The sequence below is a fragment of the Platalea leucorodia genome, assembly GCF_965183815.1.
Source record: "Platalea leucorodia genome assembly, chromosome: 9".
NCBI classification, from domain to species: Eukaryota; Metazoa; Chordata; class Aves; order Pelecaniformes; family Threskiornithidae; genus Platalea; species Platalea leucorodia.
In genome coordinates, this window is record NC_138831.1 from 51,602,051 (window position 1) to 51,627,769 (window position 25,719).

At 69.3% G+C, this 25,719-nt stretch overlaps 2 protein-coding genes across 4 annotated transcripts; both read right to left on the minus strand.

Annotated features, from left to right (window-relative positions):
* Positions 1-4,974: 4,974 nt before the first annotated feature.
* On the minus strand, positions 4,975-15,180 carry ANPEP (alanyl aminopeptidase, membrane). Of its 3 annotated transcripts, XM_082321712.1 has the most exons (22): positions 15,084-15,180; positions 14,088-14,285; positions 10,278-11,244; positions 9,874-10,019; positions 9,651-9,787; positions 9,441-9,567; positions 9,176-9,330; positions 8,989-9,102; positions 8,693-8,836; positions 8,515-8,580; positions 8,300-8,365; positions 7,930-8,102; positions 7,765-7,841; positions 7,487-7,620; positions 7,312-7,367; positions 7,044-7,191; positions 6,788-6,879; positions 6,500-6,610; positions 6,241-6,408; positions 6,026-6,166; positions 5,754-5,835; positions 4,975-5,523 (listed from the first exon to the last, which is right to left on the minus strand). In XM_082321712.1, the coding sequence occupies exons 3-22, from the start codon at positions 10,925-10,927 to the stop codon at positions 5,365-5,367; spliced, it is 2,946 nt and encodes a 981-aa protein (XP_082177838.1). In that variant the 5' UTR covers positions 10,928-11,244; positions 14,088-14,285; positions 15,084-15,180; the 3' UTR covers positions 4,975-5,364. The 3 variants fall into 3 exon arrangements, with proteins under 3 accessions (XP_082177838.1, XP_082177839.1, XP_082177837.1); XM_082321713.1 differs by lacking the exon at positions 14,088-14,285 and having other exon boundaries at positions 15,084-15,105; XM_082321711.1 differs by lacking the exon at positions 15,084-15,180 and having other exon boundaries at positions 14,088-14,419.
* Positions 15,181-16,294: 1,114 nt separating this feature from the next.
* LOC309595608 (AP-3 complex subunit sigma-2) lies at positions 16,295-24,996 on the minus strand. The gene is made up of 6 exons (XM_082322788.1): positions 24,866-24,996; positions 24,456-24,547; positions 24,245-24,356; positions 22,506-22,577; positions 17,762-17,869; positions 16,295-17,194 (listed from the first exon to the last, which is right to left on the minus strand). The coding sequence occupies exons 1-6, from the start codon at positions 24,932-24,934 to the stop codon at positions 17,066-17,068; spliced, it is 582 nt and encodes a 193-aa protein (XP_082178914.1). The 5' UTR covers positions 24,935-24,996; the 3' UTR covers positions 16,295-17,065.
* Positions 24,997-25,719: the final 723 nt, after the last annotated feature.

The window sequence follows — 25,719 nt, forward strand, 5'->3', positions numbered from 1 at the left end:
CCCGCCGCGGGACGGAAAAGCCATCAGGGAGCGCGCGGGGGGCGGGCCCCGGCCCCGCCACCGGCCCCGCCACCGGCCCCGGCCCCGCCACCGGCCCCGCCACCGGCCCCGGCCCCGCCACCGGCCCCGCCACCGGCCCCGGCCCCGCCGTGCCTCGGGGTACGCGGCCCCCGCACGGCAGCGCGCAGCCCGGGGCTCGGCGGGGACCCCGATACCGGGTGTGCACAGCCCCGGGGGGCGCGGCGGTGGGCACAGGACACCCCCCCATACCGGGTGTGCACAGCCCCGGGGGTACAGCAGTGTGCACAGAGCCCCCCCATACCGGGTGTGCACAGCCCCGGGGGCGCGGGACCCCCATACTGGGTGTGCACGGAGCCCCCCCATACCGGGTGTGCACAGCCCCGGGGGCACGGGACCCCCATACTGGGTGTGCACGGAGCCCCCCCATACCGGGTGTGCACAGCCCCAGGGGTGCGGCAGTGGGCACAGGACCCCCATACCGGGTGTGCATGGGCTCCCCCAATATCGGGTATCAGCCGCAGAGCTGGGCAGGGGGCACGGGGCCAGCTGTGGGGCACAGGGCCAGGCACAGGGCCAGCTGCGGGGCACGGTGCTGGGCACGGTGCTGGGCACAGGGCCAGCTGTAGGGCACAGAGCCAGGCACGGGGCCAGCTGTGGGGCATGGAGCTGGGCACAGGGCCAGCTGTGGGGCATGGCGCTGGGCACGGGGCCAGCTGTGGGGCACGGAGCCGGGCACGGGGCACAGCGCCAGCAGCAGGGTGCAGGGCCAGCCCTTCCCCAGCGAAGTGCTGGCAACACAATGGGTGAGCCAGCGCCTCGTTGCTCACGGGCTCGTGTTTCCCAGTGGTCACATGAAGCTTGTTCAGTTTTCCTTGGCAATGCCGTGACACTGAGGTGACATGAGAAATCCTGCTTATCACTCACCTCTGGCCAAGCACTCCAAGGTCCGAGGGTGCCGGTGCCAACCCGGACCCGCAGCACCTCTCTGGGTGCGCAGTCGTCTGACGCAATCCCAGAGCCCGTCTCCGGGGCTGGGGGCTGCAGCGGGGGTCCGGCGGCGGCCTGCCCCCGGGAGCGTGGCAGGGTGCTCTGCAGGGTGCTCTGCACCCGACGGTGCAGCCTGGGGCACGGCCCCTTCCCCGCACACCCCTCGGCGCTGCCCTGGCCCCACTCCCCCCGTTCCCAGGCCCCCTCCTGGGTCTCATTAGCTGATGAGCTCCCGGGTAATGAGTTCTGCGGCCCCGCTGAGCTGCCGCTTCCCACCTCTCTCTCTGTTTAGACAAGTGCTGGAGCGCGGCTGGGCTGTGACAGCACTGGCCGTGGGGTCAGAGCCCCCCCAGGGGAGAGCCTGCAGCCCCTCACTCCTCGGGGGAGATGGAGTCCCCCCACATCCCTCCTGTCCACGTTGATGGAGGGTGGGCACGGGGCCGTGGGGTGGATGTGGCCAAGGGCACTGAGAGCGCTGCAGGGCCTCCTGACGGTGCCGCTGGCCAACGCTGGCCAAAGCCCTCCCCAGGCAGTGGGTGCCTGGCTCGGACCCATGCCCCGAGGAGCAGCCAGCCCTCCCGCTGCGGGGGTCCCGACGGGGACTGCTGGGGGCCCTCCCCAGGACCCCTCGCTGCCCACCTTGGACCCGCCATCCCTGCTCCAGCCCCTCTGGGGGTCAGACGCCTGCATGGCTCCCGGCCCTGGCTGTGCACTCTTGTACCCCCGGCTGGGACCGGGGACGGTGCCCGGAGGCTGTGCCCAGCCCAGGGGAGAGTGCCACAAAAGCATCCCGGCAAATGGCCCTGTGCACCCAGGAGCACTGCCCACCCCGAGCTGGGCGAGCAGCTGCCTCCCCCTGCTCCTGCTTCCCCCAGCCCACGCGCACAGGCAGGGTCCCCTGCCCTGGAGCCTCCTAAAGGGCTCAGCACCCCAGCACGGTGCTGCCCGCTGCCTCCGGGACCCCGACCCCGACCTCGGGCCTGGGGTTTGCACCAGCTGGGCAAGCAGCGTAGGGAGCCTCAGCTCCATGTGGGGGGACACAGCCCAATGGGTCCCCACAAACACACAGGCTGTGCTTCCAGCTTTTCCAGAGCATGCCGGGAGCTCAGAGAGCTGGGGCTGCATCCCACAGGGTCGGGGAGACCAAGGCAGCACGGCTGGGTGAAGGGACATCACCTGGGAAGGGAGCACCCTGGTTCCACCACCAGTGCACCAGCCTGGCTGCCACATCCCCGCATCCCCCTGCCCCTCCAGGCGGGTGGTTGGAGCTGGGAGCACAGCCAGGACCCCCGGCCTGGGGCTGGGAGCTGTGCAGAGGGCAGGGGAGGTGTGAGGACACTGCTGGGTGTTGGGGCTGGCTGCTCAGGGTCCCGGCACTGGAAGGTCAAGTCCCTGCTGCACCCCACGGCGCAGCCGGCCCAGCAGAGCTGCCGTGCGGGGTGGTGCGGGCTCTGGCAGGGCTGGTCGGCACGTTAGCATCTCTCACGGCCGTGTGAATTGGTCCCTGCACACTTCCCAGCACCGGGCAGCGCCAATTAAGGGCCGGAGGAGTCAGAACTGACACCTCTGCAAATGGGCTCGGCATTCCCAGGCTCCCGGCTGGCCCCAGCCCGGCTCTGTAGGTTTTGACACCTCCAGGCGGTCACAAAGGTGTTGCCTCGCACCCCAGCCCCGCATAAAGCCAGGGCTGCCCGAGCACCCCCAGATGCAGGCGGCAGAGCAGACCCCTGCCATGGCCGGACCCCCAGCCCCACTCCTGCCCCGGGGCCTCCAGCCCCCGGCGGGCCACGTCCTGCTCCGGGACCGGGCTGGGGCCCTCGCCAACGCCACCTCCCCAACCCCTTCTGCGAAGCCCCCCGGCGCATCCCCATGTCCCCCACGGGGCTGGCGGCTGGGGGCCGGGGGGCAGCGGGGCGGTGGGGGTGAGCCAGGGCGGTGCGGGGGGCCGGGGGGCCCGCGGCAGAGCGCCAGCGAGCGGGAGAAGCTGCGGATGCGGCGGCTGGCGCAGGCACTGCTGCGGCTGCGGCACTACCTGCCGCCCGCGCTGGCGCCCGCGGGGCAGAGCCTGACCAAGATCGAGACCCTGCGCCTCGCCATCCGCTACATCGCCCACCTCTCGGCCCTGCTGGGGCTCAGCGAGGAGGCGCTGGCCCGGCGGCGGGGGGCGGCCCCCCGCCACTGCCCCCTCTGCCCCCAGGGCCTGGGGTGCTGCCAGACCCCGCACCCCCACCCGTACCCACCGGCCCCGGCCCTGCGGGATGCTTCGCCCCCCGGCACTGTGGGCTGGGGGTCACCTCCCATGGCAGGGACCCCCCTGGAGCTGCACGGGGCTCCGGACATGGGGACGGGGTCCTGGGGGTCACCCCCCTGTGGCCCTGCTGCGGGAACCCCCCCAGAGGTGCTTGGGGTTCCCGACATGGGGACGGGAGCCTGGGGGTCGTCCCCCTACACCCATGCGACGGGGACCGCCGAGGAGCTGCACAGGATCCCTGGCTCCATCTCAGGGTCGTGGTCATCACCGCCATGCAGCCTTGGAGCAGTGACCCCGCTGGAGCCCCCCCAGAGACGTGCGATGGCCACAGGCACTGGGACGGCTTCCTCCTGCTGCTTGGAGCCTGCAGCCCCCTGTCAGCCTCCCGGGGCAGGACTGACGGACAAAGGGCCCCCTGGGACCCCCGCGTGTGGCTCCCAGCTGCCTGCGCACTGCCAGGTATGCACAGCCCCCTCCCCAGCCCAGCCCCTGCTCCCGCACCCACCGCCCTCGCGGGCCGCGGGGCTGGGGGAGAGCCCGAGGTCGGGTGGGAAGGGGACAGGGGGTCCTCGTGGGGTGCGGGCAGGGCTGCACCAGCAAAGCCACCTGCGTGCCGTGGCCAGGGGGTCCACACGGGCTGGGGGGCACAGCGTGGTGCGTGCTGAGCCGGAGAGCCAGCCCGGGTGCAGGGTGGGGGGCACGGTACCGCCCCACGGCCGCTCGCCTGACACAGCTCTTTCTGCACAGCTCTGCAGCCCACCGGCCCCGGACGGGCTTGTCTCCCTGGCCCCCCGTGCAGCCCCCGTTCTGCCCAGCTGCACCCCAGCACGGCACTGGGGGTGGTGGAGCTGATCCTGCACCCCCGGCCGGAGAGGCAGCGCAGGGGATGGCGGCGTGGCCGTGCCACAGAGCCGCGTGGGACGGACACCGGGAACGGTTCCTCATTAAAGCTGCCTGCGTCGCTGCACCCCGACTCGTTACTGCGGGACCCCGCTTGCTGTGTCCCGGGCCCGGGGCACCCCCGAGGCTGGCACCCACACACAGCCAGGTGCTGCCTCTGGGCCGGGGGCTCGGTGCCCCCTCCCAGCCCACCCCGCAGCTCGGAGACATCTCCGGAGCTGGGATGACGGAGGGACCCACCACCCGGGGCACCCCAGCCCTGCTGACCGCTGGAAGGGCAGCTCCCACCCGCCCGTCGCGTCCTGACCCATCCCTGTGCTCAAACCATCCAGCTCCGTCCGGAGCTACCATACCGGGTAGCCCACGGTAGCCGTTCCCGAGGGGCCGGCTGCCAGCACGCCCTCCCGCCAGGGCAGCCCAGGGAAGCCGCGGCTGCCTCCTGCCCAGACCCCGCAGCGCCTGCCCTGGAGGGGGACCGTGCGGAGGCCCCCCAGCCCCAGAGGCAGTGGGCACAGCAGCCCCCTGGGCCGGGGCCCAGCAGGAGAGCTCGCACACAGCCGTCAGACGGAGGGGCCGGGGGGCTGGCGTCGGCAAAGCCCCCAGAGCCACTTAGCACCAGGCTCCTAACGGCCCGGGGGGCTCTGCGTCCCCAGCCCCTGCCCCCTGCCCGCCGCGGGGTCCCAGGCGCTTCCTGCCCGGGCCCCGGCGCAGCCCCCCATGCCGGCCCCGCGGAGCCGGCCCGCGCCCCGTGCCCCCCAGCATCCAGGGCCACCGGCGAAAGCTGACGTGCAAGCCTTTATTTACACCCCCCAGGTCTTGCACGAGCCTGGGGAGCCCAGCGCCGCCCCGGGCAGCCGAGGGCAGCAGGGCCCCCCCGCCAGCCCAAAGCCCCCCGTCCCCCCTGCGCTGCCCATCATACAGGCGCCAGGCCCTGCCTGCAGGCAGCGGACCCTGCCCCTCACGAGCAGCGGTGAAGAACCCAGCCGGGCTGGCCCGGCGGGACACGGGGGCCACCGGGAGGGAGCGTTTGGGGCCAGGGGCCGGAGAGGATGGAGTGAGTGGAGCTGGGGAGTGGGTGAGGGGCCGGCCCGGCCGCGGGGCGGTGGGCTCTGGGAGCTTCGGGCTTGGCCGCCCCAGCCCATCCCGCACCAGCCGGCCCCGCGGCCGGGCCGGGAGGAGGGTGAGTGGCAGCCAGGGCCGCGCGGTTAGCTGGCGGCGGTCTCGCCCTGGAACCAGGCTAGCACCGTCTTCTCGTTCTCCTTCACCCATTCGATGTTGGCGCGGGTCCGCTCCAGTGCCTGCTCCAGCGCCCGCGTCCCCGACCCAAAGCCGATGTCCTGGTTGTCTGCCTTGAACTGCATCAGCTGCCGGGGAGAAGAGGGGCTGGAACAGGCGCGGAGCACCCCGACAGCCCCCAGCAGCACCCCAGCATCCCCGGACAGGGACAGCAGCTGCCCGGAGCCCTGAGCACACGAGGGGCAGGGGCAGGAGCCCCATCTCCCCAGGGCTGCTGGCAAAGGGCAGGCTGCAAGGCGCCAGCAGCACAGAGCCATGCCCCTGCTCCTGCCGGGACACTGCCAGGGTCCAGCCTCACCTGCTCAAGCTCAAATTCCGTGGAAAACCTCTGGGTCACCGATAAAATCAGCCGGGAGAAGGAGAAGGAGCCGCCCCCGTACCTGGGAGAGCAGAGGGACAGCTGAGCTGGGGGTCCCGGGCAGAGCAGCGCCAGGGGCCGGGGCTGCCCTGACCCCGCACGGCTGGGGGAAGGGACGGTGCCACCCCCCCGAGGGGCGCAGGCGGACGGGGGATGCTGCCTGCCCCAGCCGGCCCCCCACGGCCTCCCACAGCCCCCTGCGCGGTGCTCACTGGCCAAAGATTGTCCTCCAGTTGCCGCGGATGAAGTCCCAGGCCAGGGGCTGCCCCACCACGTTGCTGGCGATGCTGTTGATGGTGGCGGTGGCGTCCTGCTTTCGGATCTTGTTGGGGTCCAGGGTGTACTGCAGGTACCTGGGGGGAGACGCTGCTGGGTCAGGGGCCGGCAGGGGCAGCGCCGCGGTGCCCGCCAGGGACCCCGCACCCACCGGTTGAGGATCCAAGGGTGGGGGCTGCAGGAGAGGGCCGTGCGGAGCTTGTCAGCCTCGGACACGACGGTGGCCTCTTTGAACCTGTCCCAGATGAAGTTCCAGGCCTCCTCCCCACCCGTGGCGACGATGCTGCAGTAGATGGCGGAGCGCAGGTTCGGGGGGATGCTGCGGGAGAGAAGAGCCATCTCAGCCAGGAGCCCCTTGTCGTGCCCAGCCTGGCCGCCCGCCCTGGCACCAGGGCACCCCGGGGACTCACACGTTGTGGGTGGTGTTTTCCTTCCACTTGCGGAAGTAGTTGGTGGCCAGCTCCTGGCACTCAGGGATGCCGTAGGAGCAAGCTGTGCTGATGGCATTGATCTCGTTGTACCTGGGGAGAGGGGCCACGTGGGGCTGGGGACCAGCACACGGCAGCCAGGCACCAGCCGGCCGGTGCCGGGCCACAGGCAGGGCCGAGCACTCGCCCTGGCACACACTGGGGTGACCGTCCCCGTGCGGTCGGGGAGACCGCAGGGGTCCAGCCTGGCCCCGGGGCCACTGCACTCACTGGTTCATCAGGCCACTGGGGATGGTGTCCCAGTTATTGGTGATGTTCCTGTAGTGGTTGAAGAGGGGCATCACCTGTTTCTGTATGTATTTCTGGGGGGCAGGAGGATGGTCAGTGCCCGGCAGCACCGGCAGCAGCCCCCCGCCTAGCTCTGGGTGCAGACCCAGCCCCTCGCCCCCGTTCCCCTGGCACGGGGCTCTGCCGAGCGGCGGGACCCGCTGCGGGGCTGGGGCTGGGGAGCGGTGGCACTGCTCACCGTCATCGCCCCGAAGACCTCACTGCGATCAAACATCAGCTGGAAGTAATGGAGGTTGTTGAGCGCCGCCTCCCAGGGCATGTACGCCGTCTCCTTGCTCAGGAACCGCGTGGTGCGCAAGGCCACGGTCACATTGATGTACTTGGCCCTGCGAGGGGTGAGGGCGGCGTCAGGTCCCCGGCCCCGCAGCCGCTGCCCGCTCCCAGGGCGCTCACCCCGCCGGTCCCCCTCGCCCCGGCGGGCGCCTGGGGCAGCCGGCACGGCTCACCTGGCCAGGTTAAAGGCGTCATCGATGATCTGGGCACGGTTGATCACGGGGATGGCCTGGGAGAGGGCAGAGTCGGCATCTCAGGGCAGCCCTGAGTGGGGTGCGTGGGGTGCGTGGGGTGCGTGGGGGGGGCCCACCCACAGCCCACACCCTGGCCCTAGCCGGCCCCGTGTACCTGGTGGTTGGTGGAGAGCTGGGTGAGGAGCTGCTCCCAGTTCTCCGGGTTGTAGTTGACGCGGAAGTACCCGCTGACGTTCAGGTTCAGCAGGAGCCAGCTGGGGCTGCTCACCTTGAACTCGTCGTTGGTTGCTGGGAGGGGGAGAGGAGGGTCTGCCGGAGCCACCCCCCACCCGCGAGGGGGGCCAGGCTCAGCCCCCCGCACCCGTGCCTCCCCGGGGGACCCCGACCTCCACCGGGGCAGGGGAGGTGGCAGCGAGGCCCTGCGTGCCGTACCTGAGCTTGTGGTCAGCCAGTACCTCTTCCCAGAACCCTTGTCCGTCATCCAGGTGATGGGGATGATCCAGGTGTAGCTGTGCCAGGGACAGGCAGGTGGTGGGACCATCCCTCGCCCCCCGGCCCCCCGGCCCCTCCCCGCTGACAGCCCCCCACCCCGCTCACTCGAAGATGGAGGGTCTCTCCACCACAGAGCTGCGGTTCAGCAGGAAGTGGTTCTGGGTGACGGTGCCGTCCAGGGTGTTGACGGTCACCACGGGGAAGCCCATCTGCAGCGTCCATCTGTCCATGATGTCGCTGATGGAGCTGGGCAGCAAGACATTGCTCTTCATGACAGCCTGCGGGGAGGGCAGCGCCACGGGTCACTGGTGCCGGGGGGTCCCGGTGGGGCACGGGGCTCGGCCAGCGCCGCCCCTCTTGCCTAGCGCACAGCAGCTGCATGGCCGGGACCCCGTCCTGCCGGCAGCCCCCCGGAGCCGGGGCAGTGGCGCGGAAGGTCAGGGGGAGCAGCCGGGAGCAGCCAGCCCCCTCCTACCTCTTGCAAATGAACCCAGAGGTCCGTGTAGACGGTGTTTCCGTAGGCAAAGGTGTGGAGGTAGGACTGCGGGAGAGCACCAGGAGAGATGGGTGGGCAGGGGCAGGGGCAGGTCCGGGGTGCAGGACACCCACAGAGCACCCGGGGAGGCCCCTGCCACGGGCCACCCACCCCGCACCGGGGCTCGGTGCCCCCCAGCACCAGCAGAACCTCACCTGCAGCCCCTTCTTGAACACGTCCTCACTGATGAAGTCAGAGAGCATCCGCAGCACCGACGCTCCCTGCGGAGATGGCGGGTGAGAGACTCCGGGTGCGTGAGGCACCCCAGAGCCCACCCCACCGCCCCAGGACCCCCGCGTCCAGTCCCCGTGCGCCTGGGGCTTGCGCACCCACCTTGCTGTAGGCGATGCTGTCAAAGACCTCGCTGATCTGGGCCGGGGTGTTGATCTCGTCCTCGCGGAAGGTAAGCGGGTGGGAGGTGGTCAGGGCGTCCGTCGCCATCACCGTATACACCTCGTTCAGCACCATCAGGTCTTTCTGTGGGGGTGAGTGCCAGCACCCGCCTCAGCCCCACTTGCACCCTCCTGGCAGCAGGGGCAGCCCCTGGGGGTGCAGGGGTAGCGGGGGTGCCTGTACTCCCTGCCTGCACCCCCTGCCCACACCCCCTGCCCGCTGGCCCCAGCACTCACGATGTCCCAGGAGGGTTCTGCCGAGTCGGCGCCCAGGTACTCCACGTAGGAGGCGAAGCCCTCGTTCAGCCACAGGTCATTCCACCACCGCAGCGTCACCAGGTTCCCGAACCACTGCAGGGGGGCACAGTGCCCCGTCAGCTGGGCCCAGCCAGCCGGCGGGGCGGGCGGGGGGCCCGGCGGGTACCTGATGGGCCAGCTCGTGGGCGATGACGGTCACCACCCGCTCCTTGTTGCCGATGGAGGAGTAGGCATTGTCGAAGAGCAGAGAGTTCTCCCGGTAGGTCACCAGCCCCCAGTTCTCCATCGCGCCCGCGTTGAAGTCGGGGAGGCCGACCTGGTCTGGGGGATGAAGGGGACCCGTTGGCACGCCGCTGCCAGGGTGCCAGACTGCCCGCCCCCCCCCCAGCCGGCGGCTCCTCCTGGGGACCCATCCGCCCTGCGGCACCCACCGGACTTGGGCAGCGGGTACGCCGTGTTGTAGTGCCTCTCGAAGAAGTTGAGGATGGGGCCGGTCACCTGGAGCGCGTAGTCGCCCTGGCCCCCGGCGATGGCCTTGGGGCGGCCCCAGATGCGGATCTGGAGGGGAGAGACGTGGGGCTCAGCCGCTGCCCGGGCTCAGAGCCCCGGGCGGGAGGGGGTGCCCCCCACCCCCAGCCTACCAGCACGTTCTCTGAGTCGTTTTGCACATAGTCGAACTGGCTGACGATGAAGGCCAGCAGGTAGGTGGACATTTTGGGGGTGGTCTGGAACACGGTGACATTCCAGCTCTTCCCGTCGATCACCTGCTCCTGGGTGCCTGCGGGGAGCGGAGGGAGGAGGGTCAGCCCGCCGCCCTGCCGGGCCTCCGGACCCCCCCGCCGGGGCCCCCCCCGCCCCACTCACTCTTGACAGGCATGTTGGAAATGGCACTATGGTCAGAGGGGTGGATCAGCGTCACCGTGAAGTTGGCTTTCATGGCCGGCTCATCGAAGCAGGGGAAGGCTTTCCGCGCGTCCGCTGCCTGCATCTGCGTGGTGGCCACCACCTTCCTGCAAGCAAGTCCCGTCAGCGCCCGGGGGCCTCTGCAGGGGCCGGCGCCCCCCCGGGTCCCTCCACTCGCCCCACGCCCTGCCCGCTCCCCGGTCCCCTCCTCGCTGGGGTGGCGTGCGGACAGAGGGGGGCACAGAGGCTCCCCCACACCCATCCCACCCGTCCCAGTGGGAGAGGAGCCCCAAACCTGGCCCGTGCCCTCCGCCATCCCCAGGCCAGCCCCGCGTCCCCCCCTCGGCCCCCTGCCCTCCACCTACTTGGCACCCGACTCATCCACATATTCGCTGCGGTAGAAGCCGGCCAGGTCGTCAGCCAGCTCCCCTGTGAAGATGCTGAAGAGCCGGTAGCGCTGGCCCTTCCTCAGCGGATGATTCAGCTGCACCACCAGGTACTGAGTGGTGGTCTCCAGCCAGGTGTTGGAGATGGTGGGCTGCTCCATGCCGCCATTCACCGCCTCCAGCGAGACGTGGAAGGACCCCTGCATGGTGTAGTTCAGCTTGTTGCTGTGGATGATGATGAGGTCGGTGTCTTGCATGCAAACGAAGACCACGCTGCTGTTGCCCTTGAAGAGGTACATGTTGTTGACATCGGGCGTCAGGAAGGGCTGCAGGGTCACCTCGTAGTAATCCGGCATCAGCGTCGTTGGCAGCCTCCACTGGTTCCAGGGTTTGCTGGGGTCGGCGGTGGAGGTGGCGGTGGTGGTGGGGGTGGCCGTGGCGTTAGGGGCAGCCGTGGCGTTAGGGGCGGCCGTGGAGGTGGTGGTGGTGTCGTCGGTGCCAGAACCTGTATGCTTGTTCTTCTCCTGGGCGTACACCACCGAGAGCGCGATGATGGTGGCCACGGCCCCCACGGCCAGCACAATGGCCACAATGCCCACGGTCCTGCTGATGAAGAAGCCGGCCGCCATGGTGGGGCTGCAGGAGCGGTGTTCGTGAAGCTGCCCGGCTGGCACGGCTTTTAGCCTCTCGCTCCCACGAGGTTTATTAGTCCAAGTTAATGGGTGAAGTATTAAATGACCATAAGGCTCGGGGCGGCGACGGTCCCTGGGGATGAGCTTTCCACCCGCCCGCCTCCCAGCCTTGCAGGAGCACTAACACCCAGTGCCGCTGCAGCAGGGGGTAAAACCAGCAGCTCGGGACTGCACCATCAGGGACGGGCAGCGTGGGAGCGGGCACGGGCTGCGGGCCAGGACTCCTGGGGTACCTCCCGAGCGCCTGCCTGGCCCTGCAAAAGGAGGGACACAGCAGGTGGTCACGGCCAGCGGCCACGTCCCCACCTTGCCGCGAGTACCTGAGTCCGGCCTCTGGCTCAGTGTCGACCTGTTTGCCCTCGAGTGACAGGGCCTGTGCCGCCGCCGGCGGGTCCCGGCCGCCCCTCTGCCTGCCAGGGACCCGCTGCGGGGGCTGAGGGCACGGTGGGCGGGGGCCGGCGCCCGCAGCCCGGCAGGGGCACACCTCGCCGGGCTGCCCACGCACCAGGGGAATAGCGGGAGGGCGCGGGGTGCAGCCCTGGGGGGCCATGGTGGCACAGGTGGAGACGGGACCGTGCCGGGGAGGAACCCGCCCTGCCCGCTGCCCTCTCAAAGTCCAGGGTTGTATCGCCCAGCTCACACCTGGAGGTCAAACTCCGGGCCTCGTGAACCCAGCCCAAGTAGCCACGTGCCAGCTGCCGCCAGCCACAGGGCACCCAGCAGCCTGCACGAGCCACAGGCCGCGCTCAGGCGAGATGGGGGTCTCAACCGGCACGGCGTGCGGCTGGGAGATGGCAGGTCCTGCGGGCACAGCCTCGCCTGCACCCCACGGCGCGGAGCCCCCAGCCGGGGCCTGGCTGGAGCCAAGCAAACACACCAGGGCTCGGGGTGCAGGCGTACGGGACAGGGGCTTCTCCGTGAGAGCTCTGCCCTGGCAGGGGAGAGCAGCCCGAGCCCCCCAGGCCGTGCGGGTCGGCCGGGAGCTCTGCCAGAGGCTTCCCCGGGCTGGGGCGGCAGAGCGGACGCCGCAGAAAGCCACGGAGCGAAGTCCCCGTGCGGGTCAGGGTGGGGCGGGGAGGCACCGCGTCTTGCCCTGGGAATAGAAACTCCTTTTCCCAAGATCTGATCTCCCCATGCGGTGATGTGGGCAGGTCCTGCCGGGAGCCGCAGCTCTGGGGCAAGGGGTGAACGCGGAAAGGGGCTGAGCAGTGTCCGCAGGGAACTGTGCCCTGTCCCCAGCAGCGCCCAGCTGCAGCATCACCGCGCCTGGCGGAGCAGCCCCGGGATGCTGCGGCGTCCCCGGGCATCCCAGCCCTGAGGAGCCCGGCCGTCCCCGCTGCGTGCGGGGCTGCAGCACAGGCACGCTCTGCCCCGGCCCCTGCCCTCGCTCTGCCCGAAGGCACAGGGTTTGGGGGACAGCATACGCCAAATCACGGCTGGGACCGAGGGCCACAGCCAGCCGGGAGGGCACCCCGCACGCCCTCCGTCCCGCACCCACGGGCACGCTGCCCCTGCCCGGGGCTAGCCCTCCCCGCAGAGACCCCCTTGGGCGCGGGCACTCACCCCGCTCGCCCCCGCGCTGGCCCCCTCACGCGCGTCTCCCCGCCAACAGCAGCCAGCGCCGCAGCCCCCTCCCCTGCTGCCTGCACCCCCGCACGCGCCCCGGCTCCCCCAGCCCCAGCGCGCGCGGGCTCCTGCTCCCCCGCCGCAAAGCCTCCTCCTCCCGGGAGCCCTTGCAGACGGCGCACACGCGTGTCCCACGTCCCACGCACATCCCACATCCCACACGCGTGTCCCACGTCCCACACACATCCCACGTCCCACACGCGCGTCCCACGTCCCACGCGCGCGTCCCGCGTCCCACACGCGCGTCCCGCGTCCCACACGCGCGTCCCACGTCCCACCCGCAGCCACCCGGGGCCCAGACGTTGGGCATCACCCCCGTCGCGCACAGCTCCCCTGAGGCTCTGGCCCCGCGCGCCCCGTGGCCTCCCACGCACCCCCACCCCACCGCCCTCCACAGCCTCATGTACCCCCGGGCCCCCCACGAGCGGGCTCTGTAACCCCCACGCACACGAACGCCGCGGCCCCGGCCCGGCCCTGCCCGCACCCACGCAGCCCCTGCCCCGCCCGGCCCAGGCCAACGCCCCCCGGACGGGGACCCCCAGCACCCCCGGCTCTGCCCCCCGGGGCCTGGGCAGCGGCATCGCCCCCCGCTCACCGTCCTGCGCTCAGCGGCGGGGAGCGAGGGGCCGCGGGGTCCCGCCCGCCCCAGCCCCAGCCCCAGCCCCAGCCCCAGCCCCAGCCCCAGCCCCAGCCCCAGCCCCAGCCCCAGCCCCATCCAGGCGCCTGCCCGCGCCCTGCCCGCGCCCTGCCCGCGCCCTGCCCGCGCCCTGCCCGCGCCCTGCCCGCGCGTCCCGGCTCCGCTAGCGCAGCCGCCAGCGCAGGAAAGTTTCCTCCTAAAGCTCCCGGGGAAGAAACCTGAGCCTCCTCGCCCCCTTAACCCCTGGGCTGCTGGGCGGCCCGGGGCCGGCGGGGCAGCGGGGGGCAGCGGGGGGCAGCGGGGGGCAGCGGGCGCGGAGCCCAGCCCGGGGGACCCCGGCCGCCGCAGGGGCCCCGGCGCAGCCGGCGCAGGGACGGGGCGAGGGGGCTCTGCGGGGGGAAGGCGCCTCCAGCCCCGGGCAGAGCGGGACCCCCGGGGCCGGGGGACCCCCGGGGCTGCGGGACCCCCCCGCCGCCCCAGCTGGGAGGCGTCAGCCGGGGCGGGGTGCGCCGGAGGCCGCCCGCCGGCCGCCCGCAGCCCGGGGACCCTGCTGCCCGGCTCACCGGGATGAACCGCACCCACCCACCCGGCCCCGACACCCCTGAGCCCCCCGGGGTCCTGCGGGGGGTCCCCTCCCTCGCACCAGCCTGGGCCAGCAGGCTCACCCCGGGGGTGGCCGGAAAGGGGACAATCCATCGCCCAGCAGCGACCGAGCCGGGCTGCGCCCCCTCCCCGCAGCACCCGCAGCACCCAGGCACACCGGGAATGGTGTCCTCGCTTGGGGGGTGCCCCTCGCTCAGCCCCCCAGCCCAGCACCCTGTGCCCCAGACCCACCTGGCACCCCCTGCCCCGGCAGCGGTGGGTTCGGAGATGTCCCGGTCCTCGTGGGCAACCTGTGGGGCTGCGGTCGGGGCACAGACGGGTTTGCCAGGTGTCTCAGCACCCCGAGACAGCCGGGCCCCAGGGTCTCCCCACTCGGGAAGTGACTCAGCACAGCCTGGGCACGGGGCCGGGGCGCTGGCTCGGCCGGTGCTTGGCAGGGCGAGAATAAACACTTGTCTACTGCTCGGCAGGTACCTGCGGAGGGGCTGGGCAGGCGCCAGGCCGGCTCCCCTCTGCCTCGCTGCCCGGGAGAGGAGCCTGGAGTCAGGGGACACGCTCCGGCAAGCAAACCCCGGCTGAGCTCCGCAAAATCCGGCATCCATCGGCACCAAAGCACAGCCTGGCTGGGGATGGGCGATGGGAATGGCAGCCAGGAGCCGGGAGGCAGCCCCAAGACCCAGCCCCGTCTCCCATCTCTGGACCACGCAGGCAGCTCGGATAGGAGAGCACTGAGCCCCCGGGCAGCCCCTGCCCTCCACGTCCCTCACACGCTGCGTCCCCCCAGCTCGCCTGGGGTGCGGAGGGGTCTGGTGGCCCGGCCATGGCCCCCTGGGGCACACGGAGCCGTTGCCAGAGCCAGCTGCCTGACAGCCCTGCCCTGGGCAGGAATGCTGCTGGTCCACAGCAGGAGCCTTCGGGTCTCATCTTCAGCGTGGCCTCCTCCCTCCGCTCTGCCGGGTCACTCGGGGCTCCTGTCCCTGGGCAGGACCCCGGGGTCCCCGGGCAACCGGCACACCAGCCCCCAGGAGCCAGGGCTTGCAGGGCCGCCTCTGCCCCGGCCGGGCTGGGGCTGCTCCCGCACCACCCCTCGGCCGCGGGGCTCAGGGCTGCAGCCCTCCTGGGGGGAAACGGGCGTCCAGGGGTTTGGCCCGGCTCATCCCCCCCTCTCTGCCCTCTTCCGCACGGGTGAGGGGAAGGGGAGCAGCCAGGAGCAGCAGAGGGACTCACCCTGCCCCAGCGCCGTCCTCGGTCCTCGGCCTCCCGCAGACCCGCGGGGCCGAGGCGCCGGCAGGATGTGGGAAGGGGCAGCGCGGCCAGAGCCATTACCGGTGGTGGCTGTGCACAAACATCTCCTCGCCGCAGAGGAAGCACGTGTGGCCGGACACATCCTGCACCACGGAGCGCCGCGCCACGGCGCGGGGCTGGACGCAGGCACGGCCCGTCGCAGCCGGGGCCGCCCGCCCCAGCCTGACCCCCCGGGCACCCCCGTGTCCCAGGCGCGGAGCAGAGCGGGACGCAGGCACCACACCGAGTTCCTCGCCGCAGGTCAAGCCGGAGTTTTCCCCTCCGCCCATCCAAGTGCCTGCCGGACCCCGCGTCCCAGCCCCAGGACACAGCCCGGAGCACCGCTCACCTGCTCTCTCCACCGCGCTGCTCTGCCAGCCAAGAGGAGGAGGAAGAGGAGGGCTGGCAGAGAAGAGGAAGAAGCAGGTTGCCCGGCTCCTTGACCTCCACAAGCCACTAGCAGTGGCTCATGGCCAGCTGGGGAAGGGTTAAGCTGCAGGGAAGGGAGACGAAGGAAAATTCCTTCCAGGCAGAGTCACGGTTTCCCTGCCAGGGGAAGTGGAGGCAGAGCCCGCGGGAGCACAGCTGGCCCAGCCGCCGGAGGGAAGCAGAGGAAGGGGCCCCCGAGCCAGCCCGGAGGCTGGTGGCCAGACAGAGCCACAGCGCAGCCAGGGGCGCGGGGCACCCGGCTTGAGGAGCCCCGCTGCTCTGGGACCTCGCTGCCTGGCCCGTCCCTTGTGGCCATGCTCACTCCGACCCCCAGGACCAGCCCTGCTCCCCCCAGGCCTCAGGGGGACGCCGGCCCCAGCCCCACAGCCTCCGCATGCCCGCCGAGCCGTCCGGGGTGCGGCTGCCCTGTCTGAGAGCGGACCGGGGATGCTCTGCGGCAGGGAGAAGGCAGGAAAGCTGGCAGGAGGGCAGTGGGCACTGGCAGGCTGCAGACCCTGCCTCCAACGGCCCAGAGCAGGGGACGCCGCTGGCACGGCCCAAGCGGGGCCACCGCGCTCCCCCGCCTGCTCCGGAGAGCAGGGCAGGGTGCAGCCAGGGACCCTGCCCCGGAGCGCAGGCTGCAGCAACCCCAGCCCGCCCCGGAGGGCCCCGGCCCCACTGCCTCCCCCCGGGGCCGCGCCAGCAGCACCCACAGCAGACACAGACAGGTTCACAGGGTGGTTTATTAGGACACAGGGACATGCTGCAGGAGGCCCCAGCCTGGCCTGGCCCCGACCCTGCGAGCCGGCTGCTCTTCTCCCCCGCAGCTTTCGGCACGGCGCCGGCAGAGGCAGCGGGCAGCTCCCTTCCCTCTCGCTGCCGGCGTCTCCCGGTCCGGCAGGTACCAACCACGCTGGCCCCAGCTCCAGAGCTCGCAGCAGCTCCGATGAGCAACCCCGACCAGGCTGGTACCAATCCCAGCCTGGGGTGCCAGATCCAGCGAGCAGGACCAGGGCGGGCGCGGGGATGCCGGGCAGGGGACAGCCCAGCCCAGGGAAGATGGAGGAGACGACAACCTACGGCTCCTCCGGGAGCCATCAGCTACAGGTGCATTTTTACAACAGGGAATTCCAAGAAGTGCTGGGAGAGGCAGGACCCGGCTCTTCCCCCCACAGGGAGGAACGAGGCTGTGCACCCACGGGGAGGGAGGAGGGAGGGGAAGAAAGGCCACCCTTCTTGTTGGGAGAGCAGAACCGAGCGCAGGTCCGAGGTGACGGACAGGCGGACAGCACCACCCCACTCTCGCTGAGCCCCATCACCGCTCCCTATGCCCTGCCGGCCAGCCCGGGCGCCCCGGCAGCACACCGGGCCCACCCTGTGCCACATGGGCAGAGACCCAAAAGGGGCAGGGGGAGCCCAGCGGAGCCCAGCTCCTCTCCCCAGCCAGTCCAGACCACGGCCCGCGCGCGCGGGCAGCCCTCCCTGCCGTGGGATGCTCACATGAACTGCGACAGGTTGGGCACTTTGATGTTGATGTCTCCGATGTTGATGTTGCGAGGGATCTCTGGCAGGTTGATGTTCTTCACAGCCGAGACTGCGCGAGAAGGAGCGGCCGAGAGGCCTCCCTGCCGACGGGAAGGACCAGTGACCGCCGGCCCCTTGTCCCCGCAGCCCCCTGCGAGGGGCTCCAGGCTGCTCCCGGCTCAGCCCCATGCGTTGCCGCAGGAGCATCCCCGAACCGAGCCCTGCCCCGTGCTGCCCTGCCTCCCCCGAGCCCCAGGGCCCAGGGGAGGTTTAGGCTGGACACCAGGAAAGGGTGGCGGAGCACTGGAACGGGCTCCCCAGGGAGGTGGTCAGGGCGCCAAGCCTGACAATATTCAAGAAGCATTTGGACAACGCCCTCAGACATATGGTGTGAATTTTGGGGTTGTCCTATGCAGGGACAGGAGTTGGACTTGATGATCCTTGTGGGTCCCTTCCAACTCAGGACATTCTGTGATTCACACATAGGCTCTGAAGCAGCAGGGAGCACGGCTGGGGAGGGATGCCCCCAGCCCTCTCCCCGAGGACTCAGGCAGGCAGAGACCAGGGACACGGGGGATACCCCTAGGCACCAGCTCCGGACCCCACAGGCTGGCCCCCCTGGAGTACATCAGCCTCCCGCGGGGGAGAGCCGCAGCATCGCCACTCACCTCCGCCTTCTCCAGCTTGCTCTGGGCCTCCACCTGCGCCACGATCTCGTTCATGTTGGTCTCCAGCACCATGCCCCCTATCACCACCTCCTGCAAGATGTGGTGAACCTGCGAGGGAAGGGAAGGGAAGGCTGTGAACCCAGCCCAGCTCACGGACTGGCCGGGAGCGGCGGCGACCACAGTGCCTGCAGGCTGGTGTGGAAGTGCGTCAGGGGCTGGCATTTCCCCAAGAGATGCAAATCCAGCCCCGTCCTCCCCTCGGCCCACACAGCTCTGGCAGCCGGCTGCCCGGAGAGCAAGAGGTCAGCAGCCATGGTCCGCAGCACAGGGCGAGCCCAGCAGCCCCACGTATGCTTGTACCTCTGCTCTGGAGGCCTCCTACCACCGAGGCCGGAGGAAACGTCACCCACCGGACCACCGGGCACAGGGCAGCCCCCAGAGAGGCCAGGTCGGACCCGGCCCGCTGGCACACCCTGCCATCTCGGACACCTCCTCTGAAGTCTGATCCCTCCCGGGCCGGGACCGGCTCACACCCGGGAACAGCTCCCTGCCTAAACGCGTGCTGGAGAGGAGCCCGCAGGGCAGCAGAGACCCCAGGGCTTCCCGGAGCCACCGGGCAGGACGCTTCTTCCCAGGACCAGTTTCTTCTACCCAGAAAGCCAGGCCAGACCCCAACTTTGCTTTCTCTGAAGACGGGACTGTGACACACGCACAGAAAAAGCACAAAACTGCTAAAAGAGTCTGCTCCCTTCCCCAGGGTCTGCCCGGGTCCAAGGATGAAACGGAGCAGTCTCAAGGCGGTGAGCTGCTCCCTCCTGCCAGCCCCCGCCGGGGAGGGCCGGCGTACCCCGACACCCCGACACCCCGCAGCCACAGCAGGAGAAAGGGCCCGTCGTGGTTTAAAACACAAAGTGCCCTCGGGCGGCTGCCGGGCCACGCCGGGCGCTGCGATGCACCTTCCGCTCCGCCGCAGCCCAGCCCTCCGTGCTAAGTCAGCAGCTCCCAGCAACCACCCAGCACAGATAATGAATTTATGGGTCTCTGGTTACCTCAGGGAAATAGGCTTTTACTGGAAGATGGTTAAGTTATATCATTTTATGGCTTCATGAGGGCAGGCAGCAGTGGTGAGCACTGTGTGGCAAATACCACCAGGGCAATGCTGTGAAAAATAAAGCAAGCTATAGAGAACCTGCTAGCAGGGCGAAACCCAGGTTTGTGCGAATGGCGAGCCTGATGCCCTGCAGGGCTCCCCGCGGGTCCCGTCCTGCTCCGACAGCACCAGGAGCAGCAAGGTGTGCGGGATCAGCGCTGCCACGAGCGATGCAGCACCTTCCCGGGACACCCGCAGCACGGGAACCGCTGTCCCTCAGCCCGGCCCGGCCCCGGCAAACACCGCGCTGCAGGGTGCTAGCAGCTCCCCGCGACGGGAGAGCATCTGGGCTGCAGGAAACATTGTTCCTTCAAGATCTGGCTTCAGACCAAGTTGGACCAAAACCAACAGGGCAGAAATCCCAAGCAAGCTTTGTTTTCCAAACAGCCACAGCACTTCCTGAACAAACCGTGTCCTCTCCGGGACCTCGCAGCCGCTTAGCAAAATTCACGTTCTCCTCCAAGGTACGAAGCACAGCCCGGGGCTGGGCACAGCCTCCTCTCAGCCTCCCCACGGCTTCGTGGCTCCAGCCTCCCCTTGCAAAAGAGGGATCCCTGCAGCTCTGAGGTTGCTACTTCCAAGGCTGACAGCCTAAAAGCACTGGTGCCCGAGAACCACAGACCCAACAGCCCCATCCAGCTGCCTGCTACAAGAGCAAGGACCCGAAACCCGCAGCAGCTCTCGTTCCACAGACCCCGTGCTGCCCACGGAGCGTAAGGTGTATCTTAAGGCAATAACAGAAAATCACAGGACCCGGACAAGGCTGCACCCAGCCCCAGCCAGAGCCTGCGGGGTTGGGGATGTTCACAGCCAAAGTCTCTGCTCGACAAATCAGCGCTTTCCCGTTGACGTTGGCCTCAGTTCTCCTGTTCCAGTTGGGAGCTCACGAACTCTGCAATGCATCTGCCAGAGCGGAGGGTAGCACCGTGCCCCGCACGGCTCCTGGCAAACCGAAGTCCCGGGGGCAGGGCTCCGCGGGAGCGCTGGGGCAGCATCGCAGCCGCAGAAAGCCCTGCCCGGGCATCCGAGGGGCAAGACCCGGGGAGCAGCAGGACACCCCCGCGTATTCCCAGCACCCCTCGCACCGCCCGTCTGTAACCAAGCTCCTGGAAGCATGGGCACTCAGCACAAACACATCTGAGAAACAAATACATGCCAAATATAGAAACAGAGATGAGGGACAACTGATAGTGGCCAAGGACTGAAGCCAAGGCTGGGAAGCAGCAGGATGGGAAGTAACCAAGCCTGACTGGTAGGAGCCACAGGGTGACCGAGCCCAGGGCCTCTCCTGTCAGAACCCCCCCCGCCCGACTCCCCTCTCCTTTGAACCCTTCGCTTGGCAGGAGAGTTCAGAGGAAGGGCAATCCCTGCTACTGCTGGCAGAACAGATAAGCAAGAGGGTAATCTCTTCTGCCTGCGGGCTGTGGAGTGAGCGTAAAGCTGCTGGGTCTTGGTCACACCACAAAATAAGTATTGGGCTCGGTACTGGGGCCAGTCCTGTTTAACATCTTTATCAACGATCTGGGCGAGGGGATGGAGGGCACCCTCAGTCAGTTTGCAGGTGACACCCAGTCGGGCGGGAGCGTTGATCTGCTGGAGGGCAGGGAGGCTCTGCAGAGGGCCCTGGCCAGGCCGGGGCGATGGGCCCAGGCCCCGGGGTGAGGGTCAGCAAGGCTCAGGGCCGGGTCCTGCCCTGGGGGCACAGCAACCCCAGGCACCGCTGCAGGCGTGGGGAGGAGCGGCTGGGAGCTGCCCGGCGGGAAAGGGCCTGGGGGTGCTGGTCGACAGCCGCTGAACACGAGCCAGCAGGGTGCCCAGGTGGCCAAGAGGGCCAGTGGCACCCTGGCTTGTGTCAGGAATGGTGTGGCCAGCAGGAGCAGGGCAGGGATCGTCCCCCTGTGCTGGGCACTGGTGAGGCCGCCCCTCGAGTGCTGTGCTCAGCGCTGGGCCCCGCGCCCCAAGGCGGCCATGGAGGGGCTGGAGCGTGGCCAGAGCAGGGCAGCGAGGCTGGGGCAGGGGCTGGAGCACAAGGCTGGGGAGGAGCGGCTGGGGGAGCTGGGGGGGCTCAGCCTGGAGAAGAGGAGGCTGAGGGGAGCCCTCATCGCTCTCTGCAACGGCCTGAAAGGAGGCTGGAGCCGGGGGGGTCGGTCTCTGCTCCCCAGGAACAAGCGATGGGACGAGAGGGAACGGCCTCAAGCTGCGCCGGGGCAGGTTTGGGTTGGGTATTGGGAAAAACTTCTTCCCCCAAAGGGCTGCCAGGCCCTGGCCCAGGCTGCCCAGGGCAGGGGCTGAGTCCCCATCCCTGGGGGTGTTTAAAAGCCAGGGAGATGTGGTGCTTAGGGACATGGTTTAACGTGCTGGGTTAACAGTTGGACTCAATAATCTTAAGGGTCTTTTCCAACCCAAATGACTCCATGATTCTAAGTAACTGAGAGCGCTTCCTGCCCTAGATGTGGCCAGAGGTGATCTGGGTGGCTGCCGTCACCTCTCCCGCAGGTAATCCACCTTCCTTCCTTCTGAATTCCTCTTCTTTTGTTTGCTTTGATAAGAACACTTTTGCTGACGAGATAATCAACCTTGTAACATTTCTAAAATTTTACAGCCGGGCAAATTAGTAATCAGTCTTACTTCACCAGTTGCTAGTACATTCAGCTGATCCAGATCACCTTCCAAGAAGATTTGCTAACTCTGCCGAAGTTCATAAGTTGGAATCACCAACGGGAAGCGAACATTTTACAGCCTCATTGATTTTTTTTTCCACTCCTCTTTTTTCTTGGCATGTTTTGTCTTCAACAAGAAACCCCTTATCAACAGCAACCCAAGTCCAGCACACATCAGCTAAGTCTCTCCTTTCTCTAAAGGTAGTCCCAGCTATTTTCAGCCCCATCTCTGAAATGATCAAAGAGGATAGGTTTCCACCCAGAAACTCTGTCCAGCTAAAGAGGAAGCATTGAAGGCTGTGGCTCAAACGAAACGAACACTTTGTATTCCAAACACTCCCATTGTTCCTTATCTTTTTGTTCCTGCAGCTCTAGTCAAATGTTAACAAGACTCCCAATGGGTCCCACAGTGCGGCGAGAGGAGGCGAAACGCCCCTGCACAACGCCAGAGCCTGCCCAGCTCCATCGGCGCCAGCCCCTGCAGAAGGCCAAGAGCGAAGCCTCAGCGTGGATCGCTGTCACTTGACCGCACGGTTACCCTGCGGCGGTGGCAATCACCAGCCTGCGCTCCCCCACCGCTGCACCGGGCAGAGAGCACGGCCCCGCCGCAGCAATGCAGCCGGCAACGGGGCGAGCACCGGGAGCCGAAAGCCAGCTTAGCCACGGAGGACTCGGAGCAGAGCCCAGTAACTCGGATCTCTTGGAGGACACGATGTGAGCGGCTTAAGAAGACCCCACGCTGACAACTTCCCCACCCAGGATTTCAATCTCTCCCCAAAAAGTGATCCCTAACGTAGCAACAGCCTCTCCTGAAAGGCTCCAGGGCGCAAGGCTGGGCTGGCTCCTGCCGCTGGGGAGGGCAGGGCTCTGGGGCAGCCAGGCGCTGGGCAGAACGACGGTGCTGGCCCGGAGCAGCACAGAGCCTACAACCCACCTTGTCCATGTGAAAGATGAGGTCCAGCTCACAGACGTTCTCAAAGCACTTGTCCAGCGTCTCCACAAACACCTGAGGTGGCAGGAAGGGAAGGTCAGTACAGGAGACCACCGCAGGACGCTGCCCGCACACAGCCCCAGGGCCTGCAGGCAAAAAAGCCGCAGCCCCGACCAGAAACTCCTTGCGCCCCAGGGTGTCACCCTGAGCGGGGACAAAACCCTCTCAACAACCCCATCGCCCTTTGATGGTAGGAAAGTGCCTGTTCCCAGAGCAACCACAGGTGGGTCCGGCCCGGGGGCTGACCGGGACCCCCGGCACTGTGGCCGCAGCCGGAGGCAGCGTGGGGTCGGGGGACTGCCACATGGGCACGGGTGCCAGACCTCGCTATGCCACAGAAACCAGGTCGAGGAGGCCAGACCTGCCCAGGAGAGAGCTTGTCTTGGCAAGGGGCCTGCGGCTGGAAGGAGAGCCTGGCCCTGCTGGGCCGGTATGGCAGGTCCATCCCGAGCAGCACCGAGGGCTCCTCCGCCGGGCCCGGCAGCGGTGTGTAACCACTCGCTGTCGCCTTAAGCCACTGCCGCCCACATGCGTGGAACCTCTCGTTGCAGGGATCTGATCAAGCCCCGGCTCAAGGGGCCCGGCACAAAGTCAAGGGCACCGAAACGCGGGACTCGGCCATTCTGGGGAGAATCCCAGGTGTTGAGGTCCTGATCCGCTGCAGTGCTGCGACAGCGGCTGGTCACCGTGTCCGGGCAGGGCTGCAGCCCACCCGAACAGCCTGGAAGGGGCCGAGTTATGGGAACTGTGTGATCACAGGGCGGGTGACCCGAGGAGGGCAGGCGGCCTCCTGCCAGCTCCCATGCTGACATTCTCACGCCTGCCATTAGCTGGATTCAGCAAAGGTCCCTTCACAAGTCCACAGTGTTTGAACACAGTTTTTAAACTGCACTTGTTGTTTTGGGCCCCGCGCCCCAAGGCGGCCATGGAGGGGCTGGAGCGTGGCCAGAGCAGGGCAGCGAGGCTGGGGCAGGGGCTGGAGCACGAGGCTGGGGAGGAGCGGCTGGGGGAGCTGGGGGGGCTCAGCCTGGAGAAGAGGAGGCTGAGGGGAGCCCTCATCGCTCTCTGCAACGGCCTGAAAGGAGGCTGGAGCCGGGGGGGTCGGTCTCTGCTCCCCAGGAACAAGCGATGGGACGAGAGGGAACGGCCTCAAGCTGCGCCAGGGCAGGGTTGGGGTGGGTATGGGGAAAAACTTCTTCCCCCAAAGGGCTGTCAGGGCCTGGCCCAGGCTGCCCAGGGCAGGGGCTGAGTCCCCATCCCTGGGGGTGTTTAAAAGCCGGGGAGATGTGGTGCTTAGGGACATGGTTTAGTGGTGGGCTTGGCAGTGCTGGGTTAACGGTTGGACTTGATTTTAAAGGGCTTTTCTGACCTAAAGGATTCCATGATTCTATTTTTTAAAGAAATTCATTTGGACTCACTTCCCCCACTGCTTCCACACAGAGGAGCTGTGTATCGCCCAACGTGCGTGCAGCAACCCCAGCCCCCTGCAGCCCCCGAACAGCTTCTCAGTCGCTTCCAGAAGGGCCGGCACAGAGATGCCACAGACACCAAGTGCACCCAAAAGGCACCGGGGCCGGGCCGCCCGGCGAGGACTGTGCGTCGGGGGAAGGCACCGGCCGGCCGCCCGGGGCTGAGCAGAGCGGCCGTGCTCAGGCAGCGAACCTGAGGGCAGAGAGACCGACCTGGATGAGGTCCAGGATGCCCAGCTCGCTCTCCGAGGAGTCGACGCAGAAGACGAAGTACAGCGTGGCGTAGTGGCGGTAGATCAGCTTGTAGTCCGAGCCGCCAAACAGGCTGCGGAGACAGGAGGAGAGGCGAAGGGCGTCGGGGGGGCCGCGCACAGGGCAGCCCGGGCGCTGCCCCCGCCGAGGGGAGCAGGAGGGCCGCGGTTACCTGCCGCACTCCAGGAAATTGCAGATGTGGTCGTCCCGCTTCAGCACCAGGTGGAAAATCTCTCGGATGATCTGCTGCTGGGCCTCCTCCGCCTGCAAGAGGCAAGGGCGAGCACCCATGGGCGCAGGGCCTGGCGTACCCGCGGCCCCCGCTCCCCCCGCGGCGAGGGGAGGGAGGGCCCGAGCCGGCAGCGCCGGGTGACCGGCAGGTCCCCGGCCCCCCGCCGGCCCCGGGGCATCCCGGGGACCGGGCCGGGGGGGAACCGTGCCGGGGCGCTGGGCTGGGGCGGGCAGGGCTCCCCAGCCCCGCAGCGATCGCCCCTGCCCCCCGGGATCCCCCCCCGCCGAGCGCCCCCGGCCCCGCTCCGGGCTCACGGAGCCACCAGCCCGCCGGCGGCCCCGGCCCCGCACCAGGTGCTGGTAGAAGCGGACGAGCCGCGGCTTGCCGTGGTTGTTGAACACCAGGATGGCGTTGATCATCCCGGCGGCGGGCCGGGCCGGGCCGGGCCGGGCCGGGAGCAGCAGCGGGGCCGCAGCCTCCCCGCAGGAAACCCCTCGCCCGCCCCGGAAGCGCGGCGGCGGCGGCGGCGGCGGGGCGGCGCTCGGGGCCGGGCCGCGGGGGGGGGAGGCCGGGCGGCCCCGAGCCGCCGGGCCCGGCCTGGGCCCAACAGGCAGCGCCGGGGCTCGGGGACCGGGCCGGGGGGCGCTCAGAGCCCCCTCTCCGGCAGTGCCCGGGCGGAGGCGCAGCCGGGCGCTCCCCGGGACCGGGCTGCTGGAGACAGCGACAGCGGCGGGGGCAGCGACAGCCACCGGGGCCGAGCGGGGAGGGGGCAGCCGTTCCTCGCGGCCCGGGGCGGGGCGGGGCAGGTCTGGAGCCGAGCCCAGCCGCCGCCGCCGCCGCCGCCGCCGCCGCCGCTGCCCGCCCCGGAACGCGCTGCCCCGGCCCCGCCGCCCGCGCCCCGCCGCGCCGCCAGGGGGCGCACCAGCCCCGGAGGGACGGGAGCCGCGCGGTGCCGCGCCGCGGCAAAGCGAGCGGGGGGGCGTGGCCGCTCGGCGGCAGACCACGCCCTCTCTTAAAGCGCCAGCGCCCCTGCCCCCTGCCCTGCCCGGAGGTCACCGGCGGGGGCTGAGGTGCTGGGAGAGGCCGGGGTCTGCTCCGGCCGCCCGCACCGCAGCCCCGCTGCCCGCTGCCCCACTGTCTGCTGCCCTCCTGCCCGCTGCCTGCTGCCTCCTGCCTGCTGCCCCACTGCCTCCTACCTCCTGCC